The 23,672-nt window shown below is 40.4% G+C and overlaps 1 protein-coding gene across 1 annotated transcript in view; it reads right to left on the bottom strand.

The window, feature by feature from the left end:
- LOC102867850 (phenazine biosynthesis-like domain-containing protein-like) overlaps positions 1-22,076 on the bottom strand; it is a 24,041-nt gene extending 1,965 nt beyond the window's left edge. The window contains exons 1-7 of the mRNA XM_006889052.1: positions 21,949-22,076; positions 9,824-9,923; positions 8,328-8,426; positions 5,050-5,159; positions 4,793-4,822; positions 2,673-2,761; positions 2,241-2,425 (exon numbers count right to left, since the gene is read on the bottom strand). Of these exons, the coding sequence (XP_006889114.1) occupies positions 2,241-2,425; positions 2,673-2,761; positions 4,793-4,822; positions 5,050-5,159; positions 8,328-8,426; positions 9,824-9,923; positions 21,949-22,032 (697 nt within the window). The 5' untranslated portion in view covers positions 22,033-22,076. The remainder of the gene's footprint in view (positions 1-2,240; positions 2,426-2,672; positions 2,762-4,792; positions 4,823-5,049; positions 5,160-8,327; positions 8,427-9,823; positions 9,924-21,948) is intronic.
- Between the last annotated feature and the right edge of the window lie 1,596 nt (positions 22,077-23,672).

Here is a 23,672-nt window from a genome sequence, read left to right as displayed (position 1 = left end):
GAGAAGGTGTCCGTATAACAATGATTTTTTTTTCCAAAGGAAAAAGCAAACTTGGGGCAGGGGGCAGAGAGGAAAATAAAAAAAGGAAAATGTTAAAAAAAAAAAAGGAAAGGTAGACCCAGAAGTCATTGGTAAGCTTCTTCAAATTTTGTCTCCAAGGCATCTTCCACTTTCTCGAAGCTGAATTAAAGTGCAGCTTAGACTTGTTGACTAACTCATTGTCTGCCCATGGTGTAGAGATAAAGGACATCACATAGCTGTTTCTACTTCTTTCGAGTTAAACTAGTTAATTCTCCCTCTGTAGTACATGAGAGCTCTGAAACAAGGTCTAATTCTCCACCAAGCCGATGTTGTCTGGATCTCAAAATTTCTATTCAGTGAGATATTTCTTCACATGTTTGTACCCTAGATTCACATTAGGGACTATCTTTTAAAACTGAAAAACAAGATGTAAACTAACAATTGACAAAAAGCCTTTGGGGAAGAAAGATAGATTACATTTCCCCCTGCATTAAATGGAGGTCCAATAGGGAGACCAGCAGTCCTGGTTTGCACTGAAGGTCTTGCATTTGGAAACACTGCTAAGTCCCTGGGGGAAAAGGGGTAGTAAGTCATTGATGTCCAAAGATCTTTATGTTCCAGATAAACTTATTACAGGGGAAACTTGCCCTCTGTGCCACTCAAACTCTCCATGGGGAAACAGCTGTGTACGTCCAAATGGGCACACAACTTCTCCATGGAGAAGGATTGGGTTTAATTGTCTGGATCTCTCCAAATGGATGACCTTGGAGGGCATTATGTTGAGTGAAATATCTCAGTGACAAAAGGACAAATATTGCATAGGGCCTCTGTTGTAAAATGGGACTGACATCGGGGTTGAGGGAAGACAGAGAAGGACGGGAGAAATTATGTGTACTGCATTGAAACAGATGAGGGAGAAAACTGTTTAAAAGGGATATATGTTTGGGTATTATTGTCATGACAGGAGTCCAGAATGAAGACTGCACAGTGGAGTGGATTTGGGGGGAGGGATTGCATAACAATGAAAGAGTTTTACTTTTCAAGGAGAAGAGTGAATTGGGAGGTAAGGGGGTGGGCAGGGAGAAAAGTGCAACAATGAATGACTGGAAACCGTAAGTCTCTATAAATTTACATTAAAATTAATAACTTAAAACCGTGCTCACTTGTTGAGCCTTGCATTTTATATGTTTTGCAGCTCTGAGAGGAAGGCAAGGTCTTGAGTCATCTGACAGAACCATAGCCTCGGGGCCTCAGAGTCGGTTGTTTGGCCCTGCCTCCACCCACTCCACTTTGCCCTTTCTTCAAGCATTTCTGTCCTTTTGCCCTTTTGCTGCTCAGCTCACTGCTTTCAGAGAGGGTGAATGTTGGTGACTTGACATTGCTGCCTGTCTTTGAACTCAACCTTGTGCTTCAAACCAGTGGAAGATCCTCAACACCCCCTTTCCAAACCCATCCCATCCCACACGAAGGGCTGGCCCAGGAGAGGAGAGGAAAAGAACAGCTGTCCTGTCCCCACTTCCCACCTGCAGCCTCGGAATCTAGTCTTTGCACACCAAACTTTATCTGGGCATCAGAGATGCCACAGGTGATGATTCAGTGATAGCAGGCCTGTCACTAAGAAGAACAAAAGGCTTGGGGATCTGTTGGAATCAATCTTGGATCTGCAAATTGCAAATCTGGAAGCGTAGGCTCTGGGAGTCAGTTTCACTGATACTAAAATAGCTAATAGTTTACCAGAAGTGGGTAGGAAGAAGCAAGAAAAGAGGGTACAATGCCCAGGGGATGAAAAAAAAAGGGGGGGATGGTTTGACAGGAAAAACAGCCTACAGTTATTAGGTGTTTACTATGTATCAAACATATAACATGAATTAACATACGTGTTAACAGAATCGCGCAAGGTATTCTCTGTTACAGAGGAGGGAAATAAAACTAAAGAGTTAAGAAACTTAAGTAACATGTCTACGTTACTTAAGTAATTTAAGTAACTCAAGTCCATGGTCAAGAGCTAGAAAACTAGGATGGAAGCCAAGCTGCTGACTCTAAGCTTTAGTCCTGCGACACAGCCTTCTTTCATTTTGTGTTTTCCTCAGGAGACCTCAGTGAAGGGCATGGGGAGGAGACAGAAAAGAAAGCAGTTCAAAACCCAAGCAACTTGAACTGCCCTTTGAAGGGCGCTGAAACAGCTGCGTGGAACCCTCCTTCCTTGAACCCACAAAATCACGTACCTGTGACAGGGTCTTCAGCCACACCAACCCACGGTGCAAAATATCTTGAGTAAAAGTCAAATGCTGGCATCTGTCCAGAGGGCTCTCCTTTGAGGGTGAGGATGAGTCCTTTCACCTTCCCCGAGTTTTCAACTTGCAGCAGATTCTGTGTGTTCACTTTCAGGCCCTCCAGAAACGACCTTGTTCATAAATGGAGAGATTAGGATACGCAGACTTCACAGACTGTCAGACAGGCCAGGTGCAGCTCGTCCCAAACCACTCAGCAGGAGGAGAGAAGAGCAGGCGATACACACGGTTTTCCTCCCTACTTTCCTCCTCCAGCAGGAGAGAAACCCAGGAGCTGGTTTGGAGGGGAGGCTGGACCGCCCTGAGCTGGCCACGGGGCTCAGCCCTCTTCTGAGAGTTTATGAGGCCGGACTCCTGTACCTGTTATAAGTATCACTGAGCCGGACGAGGAGCTTCCTGGTATCCGGTGAATAACAGACATCCTGGACCAGAGTGTCCCCAATGGCAGTCTGTGACAACAAACAGAACATGCCTCAGGAACAGCCCTGACTCCCAACAACGGGAACTGCCCCCAAGGATCATCTGTCCTATGCCAGGCACATTCATTGTCTCTAATCCCCTACAGTTTGCCCTTTCTGGCCACCAGAGAGACTCCTGAGGAGCTCTTTCATTTACTCTCTGTGAACCTCAAAATAGAGTCCTTTCCTCTACTCACAGGACTCACTCCCTGCCTCTACATCCACGACTTCCTCAGGAGGTTATTGTTCCCACAGATCCCAGATGAGCAGAAGGAGAGTTAGAGAGCTGCGGGGACACACGTACGTACACACACCGTCTTGACCCAGATCTGAGTGACCCAGGAGCCTCTGTTCTGAATCACTATGATCTACTTACTATCTTTAGAGGTGGGACATCATATCCACCTCTTAAACTTGTAAAGATTAAAGGAAATAATATATATAGGATACCAGGAGCTGTAACAGAACATTCTACACAGCATGTGCTCAGTTTTAAAGTTTAATTCCCATCTAAAACATATGCTAAATTACAACATTCATAATAAGTATTTTGTGTTGTTGTTGATGTCATCGAGTCAAGCATGACTCATAGTGACCCTATGAACAAAATGTCTGAAGACTTTCTATAACAATTGTCATTTATCAAAGTTGATAGAGTTTCCAGAGGTGTGTTGTTTAGGAAGTGGATGCCACTCCTGCTTCCAAACCTGTCTTAAAAGGGGAGCTCCACCAAACACTATCCACCATGGGTAACCATTATGGCATTTGACACCCCAATGGCACAAGGTTCAGCATCACAGCAAACCCAGGTTACCTCAGAACAGCATACTGACAGAAGAGGGCTGTACTACTTAGAAGAATGTTCCTCCAAAATATAATAACTAACTTTTAAATACAAAGACCCTCCTCGAGGTCTTGTTGACTCTATACAAGAGGCTTAAAGAAAACAACCAATATAGTATGTTGTTGTTGTTATGTGCCATTGAGTCAGCTGTGATGTACAGTGACTCTATGAACAGCATCTCTGAACCCTGCCCTGTCCTGAGCCGGTCTCACTAATTCCGACACGTCAACCCCTACTGCCCTAGACACTGTATCAATCCATCTCATCCGGGATGTTCCTCTTCTACACTGTCCCTCCACCCTTTCGAGCATTGTGTCCTTCTCCAAGAACCAGTCTCTCCTGGCCACGTGCCCCAAGTATGTGTTGTTGCTGTTGTTAGGCGCCTTTAATTAAACTCCAGCTCCTTGCAAACCCAGGTACGAGAGTTTAAAACTTTGCCTGAGCCTGTATCATCCTCACAATCTCCCCTGTACTTAAAACCATTTTATAGTCACTATGTTAAACCACCTCTCTGAGGATCTTCTCCTTCACTAAGCTTCCACCTTTCCAAGCATGATTCCCCTTTCAGAGGACTGGCCACTCCTGACAACATGCCCAAAGTACATGACATTGAGTCCCATAATTTTTGCATCTAATGAGCCCTCTAGCTGCACTTCCTCTAAGACACATTTATATGTATTCTTTTAACAGTCTCTGGTAGATTCAATAATCTTCACTAACATCAATTCTTCTTTGGTCTTTCTTCAGTGTTCCCATTTTACAAATGCTGACCCTCAGGCTTAGGTTAGATTAAGGTCTCCCTAACCCTGGTGGCCTAGTAGTAAGATGTGGTGCTGCAATCCCAAAGGAACATGGTTCAAATCCACTAGCTAATCCCTGGGAGAAAGGCGGGCAATCTCATCCCATGCAATTAAGTGTCTCTGAAAATCCACTGGAGGCTCTGTGGTACACAACAACATGCTGACAAGTAAAAGTCAATAAAACTGGTCAACCTTTTCTCCAAATAGATTCATTATTAAAATTTAAGGCAGAAATACACTGCTTATTACTCAACTACAATTAGGCTGGAACATTTATACTGTTCCTGTGTTTTGGGGTCCAATCATACTGACTATTTGTGTCTAGACAATAACAAATGATCGTATCAAATAAGCACAGGTTTAATTTTTGTAACCAACCTTTATCAAGTCTTTTATTTCCTGGGAGTCCTAGTTGGGGGAGAAATAAAGAACCGTTTTATTTATTTTTTTTTTATTATTTTATTTAAATAGCATTCAGTTTATTACAAATATTTAGTATTGGTTTCCCATATTCCCCTCTTTTGTTTTTATCATAATTATGTTATCATCTAGATGAGCATAAAGAACCATTTTAAAATGGGCAAATTGTGAATTGCACATAATTTATGACAATGCATTCATTAGAAGACACTTACCTGGGGATGAGCTTGGTAAAGAGGCAAGTCCAGGATGATGCCATCCTCTGCTCTTCTAGCCTTTAGTTCTCCACTCAGTGTCACAAAGGTCAAAGTGCTATTCACATTTTCTGGCCAAAAAAAGGGAGTCTTATTTTGTCAAGTAGAAAATTTTTTTAAAAGGGGATCAAAAATAAGAGAATATATATATTAAATTGTCTTAGATTTCTTGTACTGTGGTTCTTTCTTGTGCTAGGCACCCAGGTTCAAGTTACTGGGTTCTATGATGGAGAAAATCTTTCTAGATTTGAACTTGAAAACCAAGAACATAACTGATTATACTGCGCATTCTCCTACAAAACTACATGCCCCAGCTCCTTATGTTTTGCAAACTGTGCCTTCCAATTAAATTATTTAACCTCTTTAGATGTCAACTTCCTCAATTCTAAAATGAGATTAATAATAAAATCTTGCTTACAAAACAGAGTCATCAAACAAGAGGAAAACCCTCAACAAGATGGATTGACACAATGACTGCAACAATGGACTTGCTCATGGTGGAGCTCTTGAGATGGTACCAGATGAGACAAAGTTTTCAATTTCTCATTCACAGGGGTCTTAGTCGTGACTAAGTTAAGACTCACAGCTGTGAGTCTCGGTCAACATGAAGGCACCTAACAAAAACAATTATTCCTACCTCATGGGGCTGTTAGGGCTGTTGCAATGGTTTTTAATGTACTCTGTATTTGTGTGTGTGTGTGTACGTGTGTACCGTCGAGTCAGACCTGACTGGCACAGGAGGAGATTGTCCTTCCTTCTCCAGCAGAGCATCTGGTAGATTCAAACAGCCCGTCTGTGGAATTGCAGTACAGCTTCTTGCCACTAGGCCACCAGAGCTCTCTTATAATGCATTTTTTTAAATCGCCACCGACAATAATCACAGTTGTAAATCTTACTAGCTGACGGTATAATGTGATTACAATGTTGTTGTTGTTGCTGATTGCCTTCAAGTCAAGCATGACTCTGCGACCCTATGAATAAAAGGCCTGAAGCCCCTCTACAACTATCGGCATAGAATATATAAATTATGAATAGTATGATAGTAAACATATCAAGTGTGCCCTAAAGAAATCAACCTAGATGTAAAAATTTTACTTAAAATAGATACCACAGATGCTGATATATTTTTATGTCACTAATGCAACTTGGACCATTTATCTGACCTTAGTGAACCTAATAGTTTTAATAAAATAAAAAAAAATTGTGGTTTGAACCTCTCTTAAAATTTCTGGAACATATAATAAGATCTTTTTTAAAAATTTTTTTAATTATTTATCATCATTATTAGTGTGTGTACCATCAAATCAAATCTGACTGGTACAGGAGGAGATTGACCCTCCTTCTCCAGCAGAGGATCTGGTGGATTCAAACTCTGTACCTCTGGGATTGCAGTTCCGAACAAGATCTTAAAGATTAAAAAAACTCTCATTATTCCTCCCTACACACACTCACTTGTATACATAAAAAGGGAGCTCTGGCGCCTAGTGGTAAGAAGCTGTGATGCAATCCCAAAGGCGTGCTGTTTGAATCCGCCAGGGCTCCTTAGAAGAAAAATGGGCGGCAATCCCCTCCCGTGTGATTTACTGCCTCTGAAAACCCACTGGAAGGGGTTGGTTCTGACTCAAAGGCACACAACAATATATATTTAAAATAAATAAACCATAGGTCCTATTCCATAGGGAGTTGTTGACCCAAAGATAGCACCTCTCCGGTAGTTCAAACTCACCAGTTTCTAGGGGTGTGTGTGTGGGAAGATGGACAATCTAAGAATTACCGCCTCAGAAACCCAATGGAAGGTTGCTATGAGTAATAAAGGATTGGACAGTGGTGAGTTCGAGTTTTTGTTATGTACGTTAAGTTGGAACTGACCCATAACTGACCTTCCTGAGGGTTTTCAGAGGCAGTAAATCACACATGAGAAGAGATTGTCCACCTTTCTCCCGCAGAGCAGCTGGTGGAATGTGAACCATGTGCCTGTCGGCTGAGAGCACAGCTCCTTACCACTACGTCATCAGAGTTCCCTAAGAGTCTTTAGTATAAAATATAAATTCTGCACCAAAAATTTGTAATATAAAACATTGTTATTTAAAAGCTTATTTTTCATACCTTATTTCCTCTATATTTATTTCTACCCTAAGTCTTGGTAGATGGGGGTAGAAGGAATGCTTTCCTAAACTTCAGAATCATTAAACTAAAGAGTGGCTCAGTTTGGGAATGGTCCTCAATTCAGGTTAACTACTATGCCTGTGTGTCCCTTAAAATGCACATTTTAATGAAGCATTCCTCTCATATGCCAAGCTAAACTCTTGCTTGCTTTATTCTAGTCTCATATCTGACCCTGCTGCAGGAGTACTGGGGGCTGACAGCTCTCAGGTGAGTGCTTTAAGGACTACTGGTGACTAGAGTACCAGCAGTCAAGAAATCAGAAAATGTATTGCATAGGGCAAGTCCACTGTTAGAGACCTCTTCAAAATGATGGAGAGCAATGATGTCAGTTTGAAGACAAAGGTGTGCCTGATTCAAGCCATAATCTTCTCAATTACCTACTATACATAAGAGAGCTGGACAATGAATAAAGATAACAGAAGAAAAATTAATGTCTTTGAGTTGTGGTGCTGGAAAAGAGTCCTGGCTAGCCCAAGACCTGCCAAAAGAACAAACCAGTATGTTTTGGGGGAAATGCAGCCAGAGTGCTCCTTGGAAGCAAAGATGGTGAAACTTCACCTCACATACTTTGGGCAGGTGGTCAGGAGGGGGTCAATCCTTGGAAATAAAGACATCACTCTGGGAATGGAGTAATCAGAGAAAAACAGGAGGACCCTCAACAAGTTGGATTGACACTGTGGTTACAACAATGGGCTTGAGCATGATAGAGATTGTGAAAATGGCACAAAGTTCAGATCTGTGTTTCCTGGGATCACTATGAGTTGTAATCAATGTGGTGGCACTTAACAACAACATGCTCCTTTGCCATGTTTGTCACAAAGACAGAGCCCCTGTTTGAAATATAATTGTGTTCTAGGCATCTGGGATTATGGCTTTTTCATGACACCCAGAATCTACTCAGAAATACTGACATGTTGCTATTGTTCACTCTCTTCTGTTTCTGCACCGTGAACTACATGAAATAAACTCTGCAGAGTCTTAAACCAGTCACTTGGCTCCTCAGAAAGACTAAGGATTTACAAATATATTTGCTATTTTCTAACTGAAAGGTCCAGAAAAGAAAATAACTTTACTTATTTTGTGAAATAGGACAGCTGCAGAAGCCAGCGTGGCGTGGCCACAGAGTGGGACCTCACTCGCCGGAGTGAACCACCGTAATCCAAAACAGGAACCTGTGGAGAGGAGAACACAAAGACAGGGAGATGATGCCATGCTAGCTGGTTGTAAACTTTTCATCTTCTTAGTCTTTCCTAGTCATTTCACAAGCATTAGTAACAGCTTAAATATGGCGGGAAAGGAGGTGTAAAAACTAGACTAGTAACAGATAATTGAAGAAATGCTCAAAATCACTAGCAATAAGAAAGACGCAAATCAAAACCACAATAAGATATCATTTCACTCCAGGAGCATTGGTAAAGTTTAGCAGGACAGCAAGCAGTAAATGTTGGAGAGGATGTGAAGAGGTGGGAACATTCTTACACTGTTGGTGGGATTGTAAAATGGTACAACCATTCTGGAAGGCAGTTGGGTGTTTCCTCAAAAAGTTCAACATAGGAAAAAAAAAGTTCAAAATAGGAACTCCGTATGACCCAGCTATTCCACTATTAGGAATTTGTTATTGTTATTTGCTGTCGAGTCTTCTCATAGAAACCCTATGTATAACACCCTAAACCCTGCTCTATCCTGTGCCAATTTTATTGTCTCTGATACACCTACCCCCATCACCCCAGTCACTGAATCAACCCATTTTATTGAGGAAATTAGGATTGAGACACAAACAGAGATTTGTACACCAATGTTCATAAGTAGCATTATTAGCCATCGCAAGTATGTGGAAACAGACCAAATGTTCAACCACAATTGAATGGATTAAGAAATTATGGTACCTTCTCACAATAGAATACTATGCAGCACTCAGGAGCAATGATTTCGAAAAATACTACATAACTTGGGGAGAGACTGCAGAGCATTATGCTGAGTGAACTAACTCAGCCTCATAAGGACAAATACTGCATAAGACCATTATTGTAAAAATAGAAGGATAACTAGTAAAACATGTATGGGGAATCAAGTGGGAGAGGATGGGAATGGAAGGGTGAGGATGGATAGGGGCAAAACCACAGTTTGGTGGGTGAAGAGAGGGGGAGAAGCAAATGGGAAAAATCAGACAAGGACCTGATAAGAGTAATGATAGGCAAGGTGCAATGGTGATTTGTTTTATAAAACATAATGCACGGGAACGATTGTGTGAAACACAATGTGAGTGAGGAATAGTATGAAACACAATGCATATGAACTTTGTAAGCAAACCAATATAAAATAAAAATTATCTCAAAAAAGTTGAGGGGAAAACCCAGACACAACAAGGCTAACTAAGTATCGTAGGGCTTCCGAGTGCTGGGGCTGAAACTGAAATTGTCAAATCAACAAATACCAGAAACTAAAGACCATGTCAGAATTTGCCCTCTATCCACAATCAAACAAATAGGATATGCCCCTTCAATATCACTCCTTTATCTAAAAGTGCAGCTTTGGTGCTATTCACGAATGTTGAAAATGCTCCATTTACTTTCAGTGAAGTTGTCAGTTGGGTGTAGTTTTCGGATAAAAGCCGTTTCAGACAGGTTCATTTCTCTTGCAATCTTTTGATGCATGTCTTCATCCAGTTTCTAAATTAGAAACAAAAGGTTATTGAGACCCCTGATATACAACCAGACTTGCTTGGAAAGCAACAACCATCAATTAATAAAGCTCTTTATTAATATTAAAACTCACATGTTTAAAGACACTTTTATAAAGATTATTCTTCTGAAATTCATGCTTGAGATGACAGATAAGAACTGTGAATAGATAAAGCTTGAAGAATTTGTGAAAAATTGACTGCCCTGACCTCTGTCTTTCATACTGGAAGAACTTCCTCTCCTCTGAAAAGTCTCTACAAAGGGAAACTATAGCCTCACTTTCTGTTGAATATGTTGGATAAAGAAATGTCAGGGAGCTCTGGTGGCTTAGTGGTAAGGAACTGTGCTGCCAGTGCAAAGGTGCAAAGTACAAATCCAACAGCTGCTCAGCAGGATAAAAATGGGCAATCTCCTCCCATGTGAATTACAGCCTCTGAAAACCTGCTGGAGGGTCAACTATAGGTCGGTTTTGGTTCAATGGTACACAACAACAACAATAAAGGTTTGGTACCCACTCTGGGCAGACTGATCAACTCTTTAGCACCCACTTTGTAGGGTTCACACTTGCTCGGTTCAGGCCCCAGGTCAGAAGATCACTCCTCCAGGAAGACTTTTTAGACTTCTCTGTTTAAAGGTATACCTGGTCTCCAACACATTCACCACCACCAGTTGCTCTGAAGTCAATTCCAATGCATGATAGTCCCATCTGTGTCATGTACAAACTCACATACTCACAAAGGTACACAGAAACTCAAGGAAATAACTGGCTCAGAAATAGAAGTTTAAGTATGAATTTTCCTTATGAAACTAAAAATACAATTTTTTAATCAACAAAATGCTTCCTCCATAGATATTTAATAAAAAAGGACTCTCAACTGTGGATGTAAAGATGAACTAAGTAAAAAAACCCCAAACTTTATAATGTGGATGTTTTAATGGATGTCATAAAACAAATGTGTGTAAGTAGTGGGATGGAAAGCCAATTTGCTCTGTAAACTTTCACTCAAATCCCAATTTTTTAAAAGGCCCAAGAAAAATTAGTTTGCCCAAATTTCTTATTCCTGAGCTTTCCTAGCCATTATGAGTATAACTCTCACCACGTGGTTTGGTAGGACTGTAAAATGTTTGGGGCCCACCAGAGGGATTGGATAGCTTGAGAATAATGTAAATAAGATAAATAGCACTTTTAGGCTAGGAATATGCAAATATGATGTGCAGACCACCCAAGTGGGAGGTGGTCACCTTTGCCACCCTTCAGTTTGATCTAAAGAGGTTCAGAGGGAGAAAACGATAATCTCATTACCCCCAGGGAGCTCTGGGCACCTAGTGGGTAAGAGGCTGCACTGCAAAACCAAGTGCAAGTAGCTGGAGAATGATGGACAATCTCTTCTTGTGTGATTCACAGCCTTTGAAAACTTGCTGGAGGGTCAACTATGAGTCAGTCCTGACTCGACGACCCATAACAACAGCATTACTATCAAGAAAGAAGCAGAAAGTGCCGTGCACGCTTGAAGCCAGAGATTTCTGCCCTAGACACACACTGAGACCAACACGGGATGGGCATGGCCAGTGGCAACGGCAGCAGTGTCAGCAGCAGTAGAGGTGACAGAGAACCAGAGAGCGGTGTGACAAGAGCTCAGCCAGATCCACCACTCCACAGACCAGTGCCTGGTCTGATGGCTGAAGGGACGGGGGGAGGGGCACAGAGTAGTCAAAACTAAAAGAGCTTTGTAAAAGAGCTTTTGTAAAAAGAGCTTTTTGCCCGAGCTCGGGGCAAATCCTGAAACTGTGAGGCCTATGATCTGAGGCAGACCTTGCTGATAGTATGCCTGAGAAGAAATTGTCTTGATGAAAGAATTGTCTTCTGTGTGTTTCTGAACTGTAGCCTGTTACTTCTCTAATAGGGAGTTCTGGTGGCATCGTCTACAGGGAGCTGAGATGCTAAATCAAAGGTTAACATTTCAAATCCACCAACGGTTCTGAAGGAGAAACACACCCTCAGAAAGCCAACAGAGGATCAGCTATGGTCAGTTCCCACTCAGCCATCAGTCTAACAGTTGAAGAAAGTAAGTTCAGTGAGTTAAATGACTGATACTTATTGTGTGAAAATCTAAATGTGTAACAATGAGTTTTTTGTTTCCTTTTTAAGGAATGTTTTTCTTTCAAGAGACTGAATCTAGTAATGCATGTAAAGTGCTTTTCACAGCGCCAAGTACACAATGCTCAGTACACAGTAAGTCCTCAGTAAATGTTAGCTTTTGATTTTGAGTGGCGCAAAGCCCGTGTTTTACCTGCCACACTACACTGCCTCCCTGTAACAACGACAAACTAGTATTATCCCTTTAACGTGCTGTAGATAGGAAAATCAATGTTCAACAGTGAAAATGCACTCCCACAAGGTTTCTGAGCCAATGCAGCAATGGGTTAACTTCCAGGTGCTACACTCATTTTGTGGCTATAGAAATCTGAGACTCAAAGTGAGGTCCCCAGGTTGACAGCATCAGCATTACCAAAGAAATGTCCTCTCAGGGCCTACCCCAGACCTTTTGAACCTGAATCTTCATTTTCACAAAAGATCCTAGGGATTCATATGCACATTAAAGTCTGAGAAGTTATGGCACATAACACACAGAGGTTAACCATCTAGGCAGGAAGTTAATACAGCCACAGAAAACAAAGCTGAGCAAAACCAGAAGTAAAGAACTGAAACATCAAAGACTATATAAGCAAGTCGACATGCAATTTCAGTGGTACAGTGAGGAGCATAGCTGCCTTCCAAGCAGTTGACCTGGGTTCAATTCCTGGCCAACACTGTCAGTTGACCTTTTAATTTTTTTTCCACAGAAGAGGAGCAATCCCCTCCCATGCAATTGTCTGCCTCTGAAAACCAGCTGGAGGATCAGCTATGGGTCAGCTCTAACTCAAAGGTACACAGTAACATATAATTGAAATTTAGCCTGTAAAATCTCTAGGACTGTAAACATAGAACTTTGAGACGTCGAACTAAAAAAAAAGAGCTCATATTTTGGTGAGTTAGGTAGGCAATGGTGGGAAAGGGGTTCTCTTTATGTTAAATCAGGGATTGAACTTTATGATAAAGATTCTATTATTCTATTGTTCTAGGATTCTGTGAGCCAAGGTTGGAAAGAATTAAGAAGAGAGAAATAAAGTGAGGTTAGAGTCCATCATACCTGTCAGCACTTGCAGCGTGGGGGAGTAAGAAGATTCCCCCGAGTAGAGGGATTATGGGGTACAGACAGAGAGTCCCAACCAAGAAAGCAATGATGTGAAGTATTGAATTCCACAGCCTGTTACATGTTCTCTGTACACTAGTCCACATGCACATATACCATCCAAAAGAAATTTGGGGCCATTAAGTCCCCAGTGAAGTGTGATTGCAATCACAGGTTTCAACAGTGGTTGGAAGGGTGAGAAAGCTTTGCCTGGTCTCCTAGACTTGCTACCTCAGTTGCAGGAGCCTGCACTGCCCACCAGTCTGTCGCCTCTGACCAAACTCCCTATCCCTGTCCTTCCTTTCTTTGATTATTGTATCTGAGTGGTTAAAAGTATTAAATAAAGCATTATAAATTATAGCCAAACTCATCATCTATTGGCAACAGATTTCTTTCCAAATAAACTGGTTTTGCACATCAGCAAGGATCCACACTTCACTGTTCATCAGTAAGGTGCCATCACTGCCACTGCTCTTTCAGCCTCACTATTTATATGAGTTATACCAATTGTCACTAGAATCCCTATGCCTGTCATTCTTGTCCCAGAATGTTTCAAACACACCTGCTGTTGTTTGTCTGAGGCACCAGAGACCATGCAGAATGTTGTTGCAATCTCAAACATACACCAAAGCTAAACATTCATTGAATTTCTACACAGGAGTCAGAGGTTAAGAGGGTAGTAAAGCATGAGGAAGCTAATTTAGGGAGTGAGGCTTTTCAGAGGGCTTAGCCATGAAAGGGAAGAAGAAGAAAAATAAACCAACCAACCTAGTTCATTGAAAATACTGAACCTTATTTCCAGGTCCACTTCACAGTCCAAGCCTATATTCAAACACAGCACCTGTCAGTTGCAAGTCAACAGCTCTTATTCTTTTGCTGTAATATCCTCATTGACAATCTCACATGAATCAAATTTCAAAAGCAGCCACAGGATTGTGTTTATTTTTCTGGGTTCCAGTGAATTTCCATCACCATATGACCATAGAAGTTTAATGATTAGAAAATCAGAGTAAGGTTTTAAAACACTCCCATCTTGTGGTCATTTGGAAATATGACAGCACACCCTTACCCGTCCCATCTTCGTCCATTTGTCCCTCTGTTGTAGGTAGATTTCACCAAAGGAAAATCACCTGAATGTGGAAAGTATCCACAAAACTATCTCAGAAGAAATGGAAAATTCCATATGCAGCAATTAGACCTCCTATTAGGAAGCTTTGGAAGGAGGAGTGGCATCTACTTCCGTAATAGTTTGCCTCCGGAAACCCTATGAACCTGGAGAGAGGATGAGAGACACCCCAGCGTTGAAGACTCTCCTTCACAGGGTCTCTATGAGTCGCCTGCGACTAGGCGGCACTTAACAACAACAATTAGGAAGCTACATTTATTCAACACAGCAACTAAACCCACAGGCCACTTGCAATTATTCCTAGTTAACAGATGCTGTTAATGGGTACCTAGTCTTCCCTAATTCCATGACAGCACCCCAAAGTCATACTCGTTTTGCACACTGATCCCTCTATGCTGACAACAAGGGCATAAAATCAAAACATATTGCTCCACTAGGAGGTTTAGAGGAAAGGTTTAACACAATTTCATTCATCATAATAGTTTCACATTTACCCCATTCTACTTTATTTAGACATCCAAATTGTGAAAATAGATTGGCACAGTGGTTGCGACATGTGCGGAAGCACAGCAGAGATTTTGAAAAGGATGGAGGGGTAGGTAGTGTTTCATTCCATTGTAAACAGTGTTATTATAAGTAGAAGCTGACTTGACAGCACCTAACCAGGAAGGCTATGTGGTGTAGTGGTTAAATTATGAACTGTTAACTGAGGAGTCAATGGTTTGAATCCACCCTCTGCTCTGTGAAAGTAAAGATTTGGCATCAACTCCTTTAAAAATTCAAAGCAAGACAAGAAACTGAGGAATGTGTAAACTGCAAAAGCTGGAAGACACAAGGATCTTCTAAAGCTGATGCTGTGAATCTGAGTCACAGCAAGAAATACAAAGCAGCTGGAGACAAGGAGAAGACATGTGTCTCTTGGGAATAAAATGATTTTATTTATCTACAAGATGGCCTAGGAAAATATACTTTGTTGATATGAATAAAAATAGTTCTTTTGTATGATTAATTATATGAGCACATAAAGATCTTCCTCTTGTTACCATGTTGTAGTGAGAGCACAAGGCCTCCTCTTGGCCCCAAGAAAATGCAGCAGCCCACTTCTGGCTTCAACTTTCTAAGGGGAGGCACAGAGCAGGAGATATATGCCATATCTCTTTCCAAGATAAATAAGAAAAATATCAGTTATGGAAAGGAGAATTCTACCTAAGAAATTTGCCAGGTTCCTTTTCATTGGCCTGGCTCCTTCGCTCACCTTTCATTCTAAAGGCTGAGATTTGTCATCCTTAAACAAGAACAAGAGCAAGTACAAGAACAAGAACCTTGAATAAGTATCTTCATTCCAAAGGATCCCTGAGAATGAGATGGGAAACTATGATTTTCCCTCAATGTTTTTCCCAAAGACGTTGATATTCATGTGGTTCTTGTTGAGATATGCCAATTGATATGCCATCAATTCCTGGAGCCTTGTTTGTTGCCAATGCCTTCAGAGCAGCTTGAACTTCCTTCTTCATCACCATTGCCTCTTGATCATATGTTGTTTCATGAAATTCTTCTGTCAGCCAATTCTTTTTTGGTACAGTGGCCCTGTGTACTCCCTCCCTTCCATCTTCTTTTGTTGCTTCGGAGTCATTCAACATTCTTCCCACAGCATCCTTAAGTATTGCAACTTGAGGCTCGAATTTGTTCCTCATTTCCTTCAGCCTAAGAAATGCTAAGTTCATCCCTTTTGATTTTCCAACTCCAGCTCTTTGCACATTTCATTATAACAGTTTGCTTTCTCTTCCCAGCCCAGTAAATCCCACAGGCAAGCCTATTCCATCATCTATGGCCACCATGAGTCAGAATTGGTTCAGCATACTAAAACTGCAGCAACAGCACTAGAAGTAAAAGTCCCTGGGAAGAGTAAACAGCTAAGTTGTCATCTGCTAATCAAAAGTTTGGAGGTTTAACTCCTCCCAGAGGGTACCAGAGGGGAAAAGGCCTGGCAATCTATTTTTATTTTTTAATTTGCCATTGAAAACTCTAAGGAATGCAGTTCAGCTTTAATACACATAAGGTCCCTATGAATTGAACTGTCAACCATTAGGTTAGTGTAGCATATGCTACCAGCACTACTTTAGGTTCTAAGCAACTACTGAAGAATGATCATGTTTATATGTCTGTTTTCTTCACTAAATGTTGAGCACTTCAAGGACAGAAAAACTAGCCAATTTTTGTACTTCAAGTCCCAAAACCCACAATCTGGTTCAGAATTATGTTGTTGTTGTTGTTGCTGCTGCTAAGTGCCACCAAGTCAAGCATGACTCATAGTGACCCTAAGAACAACCAGTCTGAACCTCGTCCTATCCTGCACCATCCTTACCCCCAACACACTGGAGCCCATTGCTATAGACTGTATCAATCCAACATATTGATGGTCTTCTCCTTCTTTCTCTGACCTTCCATCTTTCCAAGCATGGTGTCCTCTCCAAAGATTAGCCTCTCCTAACATATCCAAAGTATGTGAGGCAAAGCTTCGCCATCTTTGCCTCCAAAGGGCCCTCTGGTTGCACCTTATTTTGGCAGTTCATGGGATATTCAGCACTCTTCCCCAACATCACAACTAAAATGTATTGCTTCTTCTTTTGTCATGTTCATTCATTGTCCAGATGCATAGCAATTGGTGGGAAAGACTACAATCAGGCCCTTCTTAGTCTTTAAACTGACATCATTGCTCTTCAGGTCATTAAAGAGGTCCCTGACAGGAGACTTTTCCAATGCTATATGTCTCCTGATCTCCTGACTGTTGGCATCAAGGAAGCGGATTGTGAATCTAAGAAAGATAAGATTATTATATCAATCTTTTCTTCATCTATCATGATGTTGTCTATTGGCACAGTGGTGAGAATTTTCTTTTTTTTTTTGTGAATACATAATCCATAGTGATGCTGCAGTCCTTGATCTTCTGCAGCAAGCACCTCAAGTTCTTACTTTCAGCAAGCAAGGTTGTATCATCTGCATTACACAAGCTGTGAATGAGCCTTTCTCTGATCTTGATCCCACACTCTTCTCTAAAGTGTAGATTCTCATATTGAATGACCTAAGAAGCATCAAAATAAGATGGTGTAAATACACAGAGACACTGTGGAAAAAAAATTGGTGTACATTGAAATATTTCTGGAAGTAGCATGTGACAAAGAGCCAGTGCTAATGAGGAAAGGTCAGGCTGCAATGAAAACACCGTCAAAAAATAAGGCCCCAGGAATTGATGGGATGCCAATTGACATGTTTCAGTTAGCATGAGCCATGGATGTGCTCACCAGTCAGTGGCAGAAAATTTGGAAGTCTACTACCTGGCCAACTGACCGAAAGAGATCCTTATTTGTTTCCATTCCCAAAAAACGTGATCCAACAGAGTATAGAAATTATCAAGCAATATAATTAATATCACACACAAGCAAAATATTGCTCAAGATCATCCAAAAACTAGTAAAACAGTACATTCACAGAGAACTTCCAGAAATTCATGCTGGAACCACTAATCATTTGGTTAGTAGAAAAATGCTTTAGCCACAGTCCAACTAGAGCTGCTGAACAACATACAAAATATATATAGTTCAGTAGAGAAATAAGTATGTAGACAATAGATAATTTAAATCTGTTTTCAGTGAATGGATTGGAAGTAAGAGAAGTAAGTTGGAGAAACAATACCCATTCTGGTTATCTAGTTAAAACTGAATGTTTATAGTTCAAGGATTATATGGATAGATGCCTTTCAATTTTGGTGTTGGTGAAGTGTATTAACTATACCACGGGACAAACAAATCCATCTTGGGGGCCAGGATGGTGAACCTTCATCTCACATACTTTGGGTATACTGTCAGGAAGGGTCAGTCCTTGGGGAAAGACATGATACTGGGAAAGGTGGAAGGTCAGAGAAGAGAGGAAGGCCATCAACAGAATGGACTGAAACAATGGGTTAGAGCATGGCAAAGATCATGCTGATGGTAGCTTAGGGCAAGGTTCAGATCTATTGTTCACAGAGTCACCATGAGTAGTAGTGGACTTGATGGCACCTAACAAAAACAATTCAAGAGTCGTACATAGGGACATGGGCAAATATACTGACTCTTGTCCCAGCAGTTTCTATCAATTCCTTATCATGAACTTGTGCTTGCCAGATTGACTTTAATAAAAGTTCACAGTCTGAAACCTGTTAATAATTTCCTCACTAATCTGCCCCAAGCTCCTTGTTACTTGATAAGGCTTGTGTTTGGTGGAAGGAATGTGCCAGCTGGAGGGTTGCCTCATGCACACATTGCAAAGGTGAGATGAGGACTCTGTTAGTTTCTCTGATTGTTGTTGTTTGTTGATCAACGTTTGACTGAACCATCTGAGGCAGAAATAATAAAATATTAAGGACTCCATTATTCACCTGAATCAGTAAAACCTTACTAATTTCTTGACCTTGATTGTGTGTTAGAATGAATGCTTGGGGAGCTTTGAAAAACAGTGACATCTAAGTTTTATTTCCACCCCCTCCCCCAAGATTATGTGGTAACTGGACTGAGATGCAGCCTGGACACAGGAATTTTTAAAGCTCCCCAGGAGATTTTAATATGCATGCCAGAGTAAGACACATTACTCTCCAATGCTTCCGTGTATACCAGGTTAATATGACTTGTTAAACATTATCGGTTGCTTCTAAAGTAATTCTCAGATAATTTACTCTTGCACTAATGACTCTGAGTTGAAAGTAATTTAAGTTTTGTTTCTTGCTACCCAGGAAACAACACAAAGTGCCAAATTCATGAAATAGTTAACTATTTTGTTAATATCTGTCCTAATAAAAAAGTTCTTTCCAAAATGAGCTTTTTCAAATAAGTTAGAGGTACTGAAAAATTTCAGGAAGTATCAATGGTAATGAAAGAAGAAGTTGAAGTTGCACTAAGGGCACTGGTAAAAAATAAGACCCCAGGAATTGATGGGTTACTAATTGGCATGTTTCAACTAAAAGATACAGCCCTGGACATGTTCACCAGTTCATGCTAGAAAATTTGGAGGGAAACTGCCTGGCCAACTGACTAGAAGAGATACATGTTTGTTCCCATTCCCAGGAGAGGTGATTCAACAGAATGTGAATACTATCTAATAAAATCATTAATATAAAAAGTAAGCAAAATATTGCTCAATATTTTCCAAAACTGGCTAGAACAGTTCATTGATAAGGAACTTTCAGAAGTACAAGTGGGCTTTAGAAAAGGCCATAGCATCAAGGATATCATTGCTATGTCAGATGCATCTTGACTGAAAGCAAAAAATACCAGAAGAATGTCTATTTGTATTTTATTGACTATGTATGCAAAGGCATTTGATTGTGTGGATCATAACAAATTATGGCTTATACTTAGAAGAATTTGTATCCCAGAACACTTAGTTATCTTCATACGAAACCTGCATCTCAAAGCTATTATCAAAACAGAGCAAGGAAAGACTGTATTGTTTAAAATCAGAAAAGGTGTACCTCAGGGTTGTATCCTTTCTCCATACCTATTCAAACTGTATGCTGAACAAATAATTCAGGAAGCTGTACTCTATGAAGAAGCATATGGCTTCAAGGTCAGAGGGAGAGTCCTCAAAACCTGCATTATAGAGATGAGCCAACCTCACTTGCTGAAGGTGAGGAGGACTTGAAGCATTTGCCGCAGAAGATCAAAGACAACTGCCTTCAATATAGTTTTCATCTCAGCATCAAGAAGACATAAATCCTCACCATCAGACCAATAAGCAATGTAATGATGAATGGAGAAAAGTTTAAAATTGTTAACAAATCCATCTTACTTCAATCCACGTTGATTAACTCCCTTGTTACCAGCAGTCAGGAAACCAGGAGACACACTACATTGGGTAAGACCACTGCCAGGGACCTTTCCAAAGTACTGAGAAGCAGCGATGTTAGTGAGAAGGCTAAGATATGCCTGATTCAGGCCATGGATTTTCAATCACTTGCTGTGCCTCTGAGAGATGGAAAATTAATAAGGATAACAAAAGAAGAATTAAAGCCTTTGAATTGTGTTAGAGTATTGAATAGCCTATAAACTGCCAAAAGAACAAACAGATATTTTTATTTAAAAAAACAAAATACAACCAGAATGTTCCTAGGTAGTAAGAATGGCAAAACTTTGTCTCACACATTGTGGGCTCATTAGTAGGCGTCTTCAGAGCAGAAAATGGGACATGGAGGCACACAGGCCCTTGAACATCTCTCTGAAAGAGCCTGAGGCACAGCCTTTCACCTTCCCAGAGCAGAAAGCAAATAAAGAGCCCATATCCCAGACTTATGGTGCCTCTAGAGCCATGTCAAAAGAAAGAGGTTTGTTTATTTGTTGTTGACTCACAGACTCACAGTTGTGGTACTAAGAATGGGGTTTAATAAGGAAGTAATTTGGAGAATGAGGGAGGCAAAGAATATTACCCAATACAAGTCTAGGTTTTAGCCCAAGTTCCAAGGCATAATTCCTCAATTAGTCCAGGCTTTGGTTTTAGTTCAGGAGTCAAATGCAAATCATCCAGCAAGTTTTGCCTCAGAGCAGTTATAAGTTATCTTCTCCTTCAAGTATTCAACAACAACAGCCAAAACCTTTAACTTACACAAATGCAAGAAGTCTCCAGTCACACCCTGTCATAGTTTCTCCACAGAAATGTCACAGTCTCTCCAACACCAGGGTCTCACTCTCAACTAGGGTCTTGCTCCAGTCTCCCTCAAGTCTCACCACCACAAGTTTTGTCTCTCCTCAAGTGTTGCTGTTCAGTGTGGAAAGCACTCTTTCTATTATCCTAGTCCAACAGCTGTTCATGATTTGCAAGACCATGTGTCTACAGTTAAGGTAGCTAGAGACCAGAAGGGGCTAACGGTAATGGCTAAAAAAAGGCGGGGGGAAGTGCCAATTTTTAGGCTAACACCACACTAGGAGAGGCTATTTTGGAAAGAGTCATCATGGTTGGAAATGAGCAAAAAAGAGGAAGACCTACAATGAGATTAATAGACACAGTGACTACAGGAATGGGCTCAAGTGTGTCAGAGATGATGAGGACAGCACAATATAGAACAGGGTCAGATCTGTTTTTCAGAGTCACTGTGAGTTGTACTCAACATTACCTAACAACAACAAATGTTCAATGTACTAGAGCTTAATTTTTCCTACTTATCTACTTTATAATTCCATTTCTTGCAAAATATTTGTGATTCTGAAAAGATTTTCAGGTTGTCGGAATTATAGACCAAAACCGTTACCATTGTGTCAATTCCAACTCATTGTAGCTCTCAAAGACAGAGTAGAATTGCTCCGTAAGGTTTTAGCCTGACAAGAAACCCCTGAGAAAGCAGCACCAGTAATTTCCTTCTGAAAAATCTGAGCCTTAAAAACTTGGAGCAGTTCCATTCCACACACATAGGCTCATTATGAGTCAATACAGGTTCCAAAGTAACTAACAATTAAAACAACCTTCATGGAGGCATTCTTCATAACTTTAATCAAAATCAACTTGCAAATAAAAGCACAAACCAAAAAGGTAAGTAAGAAGGTAGATCCTACTTTTTGTTTTATGGAAATACTTGGTTCTACAGAAATCTTTAATTTCAGGTCCTCACACTTTGAAACTAAGTACTTACGTTTTCTAAGAGGCAAACAGCAGCAGGATTCCCACGAAATGCTTTTGCTGTAAATGCATCTGCTATGAAAATAGGGAGCTTCATTTTTGTGCAAGCTGTTTTCTTCAAGCTCTCAAAAGTGCTGGTATCTGTTTCACTTGTGATTGTTGTGAAAAACCAAAAAGTTAATGTTTTACTTGGTATACAGAAGCAATTAACAGTTTCCAGATACAGAGTCAAGCAATTATTTCTAACACAACTTAATTAATGATACATAATCCTGTAACATTTTAATTTAATTTATAAACGAGTTTGTTTCAAAATACTACAGAAATAGAATATTTTCATATTTTTAATGAGTTCTTTATATATGTGTGTATATATAATCTAACAATACTACCATATCCTTTCTTAAAGTAGCCCCTATTAGCTATGTTTTTAATGAAGTGTGTGAAAAGTCCAAGAGATAAGTAAGCTGGCCCTTCCTAAATAGTATTACTACCCTTTAAGCCCCTTTAAAATAATTAATAATAACTTAAAATTTTTAAAATCATAAAATTATAATTTACTTTTATCAACATAATATATATTTTAACTTTTCTAATTATAAAAAATGTGCTCACATATAAAGTCTGGAAAATAAAAAAATAGAAACAGAGGGGTTTGTGCGGGGAGAAGGGTGCAACAATGAATGAATGGAATTCCAAAATCTCTGTAGATGTTCATTGAAATGAAAAATAAACAAACTAAATTAAAAAAAAAAGCTTCCAACCCAGCTCCCTCTAGGAAGATGCAAGGGTGTGTGGAAAGACTAGATATCTCACCAGATTGTTAAAGTTAAAGGAACTTTAAAACCTTTACATGTGTCTGATACATGACACTTTATCTTTAAATGGACAGGAAGCAGGCAAAGGAGCAGCAGCTTGAAGTCTCTATTATCATGTACCACTGAGTCGATTCTGACCCACAACAACCCCAAATGATGAGTAGGACTGTCTCATAGGCTGTTATTGTAAGCAGAGCTCTAGTCTAGGACTGTCTCACAGGCTGTCAATGTAAGCAGAACTCTAGTCTTTCTCCCTCAGAACCACTAAGTGGGCTTGAACTACCAACTTGCTGGTTGGCAACCAAACATTTAACCATTGCACAGCCAGGGTTCCTTAGCTTACAGTTAAAACTCAAACCTCATAGTCATCAAGTCTAAACTGTCTCATAGCTGATCCTCCAACAGATTTTTGGGGTTGTAACTCAAACAGGAGGAAACTGTCTTTTTCCCAAGGTGTGGATTAGAATCTTGAGGGAGGAATTGCTTTTGGGTTAACAGTTCAATGTCCTATGGAATAGGCCACCCGAGCTCCCAGCTTAAAGTCAGGCAAGTGGGAAAAAACAAACAAACAAACAAAAACCAGAAAAGAGCAGTCTTACCACGCATCTCCTTCTTCCCCAACTTCTGGGACCAGTAACTGCTGAGAACTGTATGTGCAGACCCTTCAAAGAAGCAAAAAGTTATCATTATAATACGTCAACCCAGAAGAAAACAGAGGCTTTTTGGTAAATTTTAAGCAATTACAATCTATCATGCACAGTGATTCCAGTTTTACTAAGCCATCCACAACCTAACCACCCTCTTGGGCATGGCCACAGAAGAGTATCTAATTAGGAGTTGTAAAGACAGACCCACCCATCAACAAATGAATGGATAGAGAAGCAGTGGTATATTCACATAATGGTATATTATGCAGCAC

The sequence above is a fragment of the Elephantulus edwardii genome, unplaced genomic scaffold, assembly GCF_000299155.1.
Source record: "Elephantulus edwardii isolate Elephantulus edwardi_28Jun2011 unplaced genomic scaffold, EleEdw1.0 scaffold00074, whole genome shotgun sequence".
Lineage (NCBI taxonomy): Eukaryota > Metazoa > Chordata > Mammalia > Macroscelidea > Macroscelididae > Elephantulus > Elephantulus edwardii.
The sequence above is the reverse complement of the archived record's forward strand: the minus strand, read 5'-3'. Positions and strand labels throughout refer to the sequence as shown.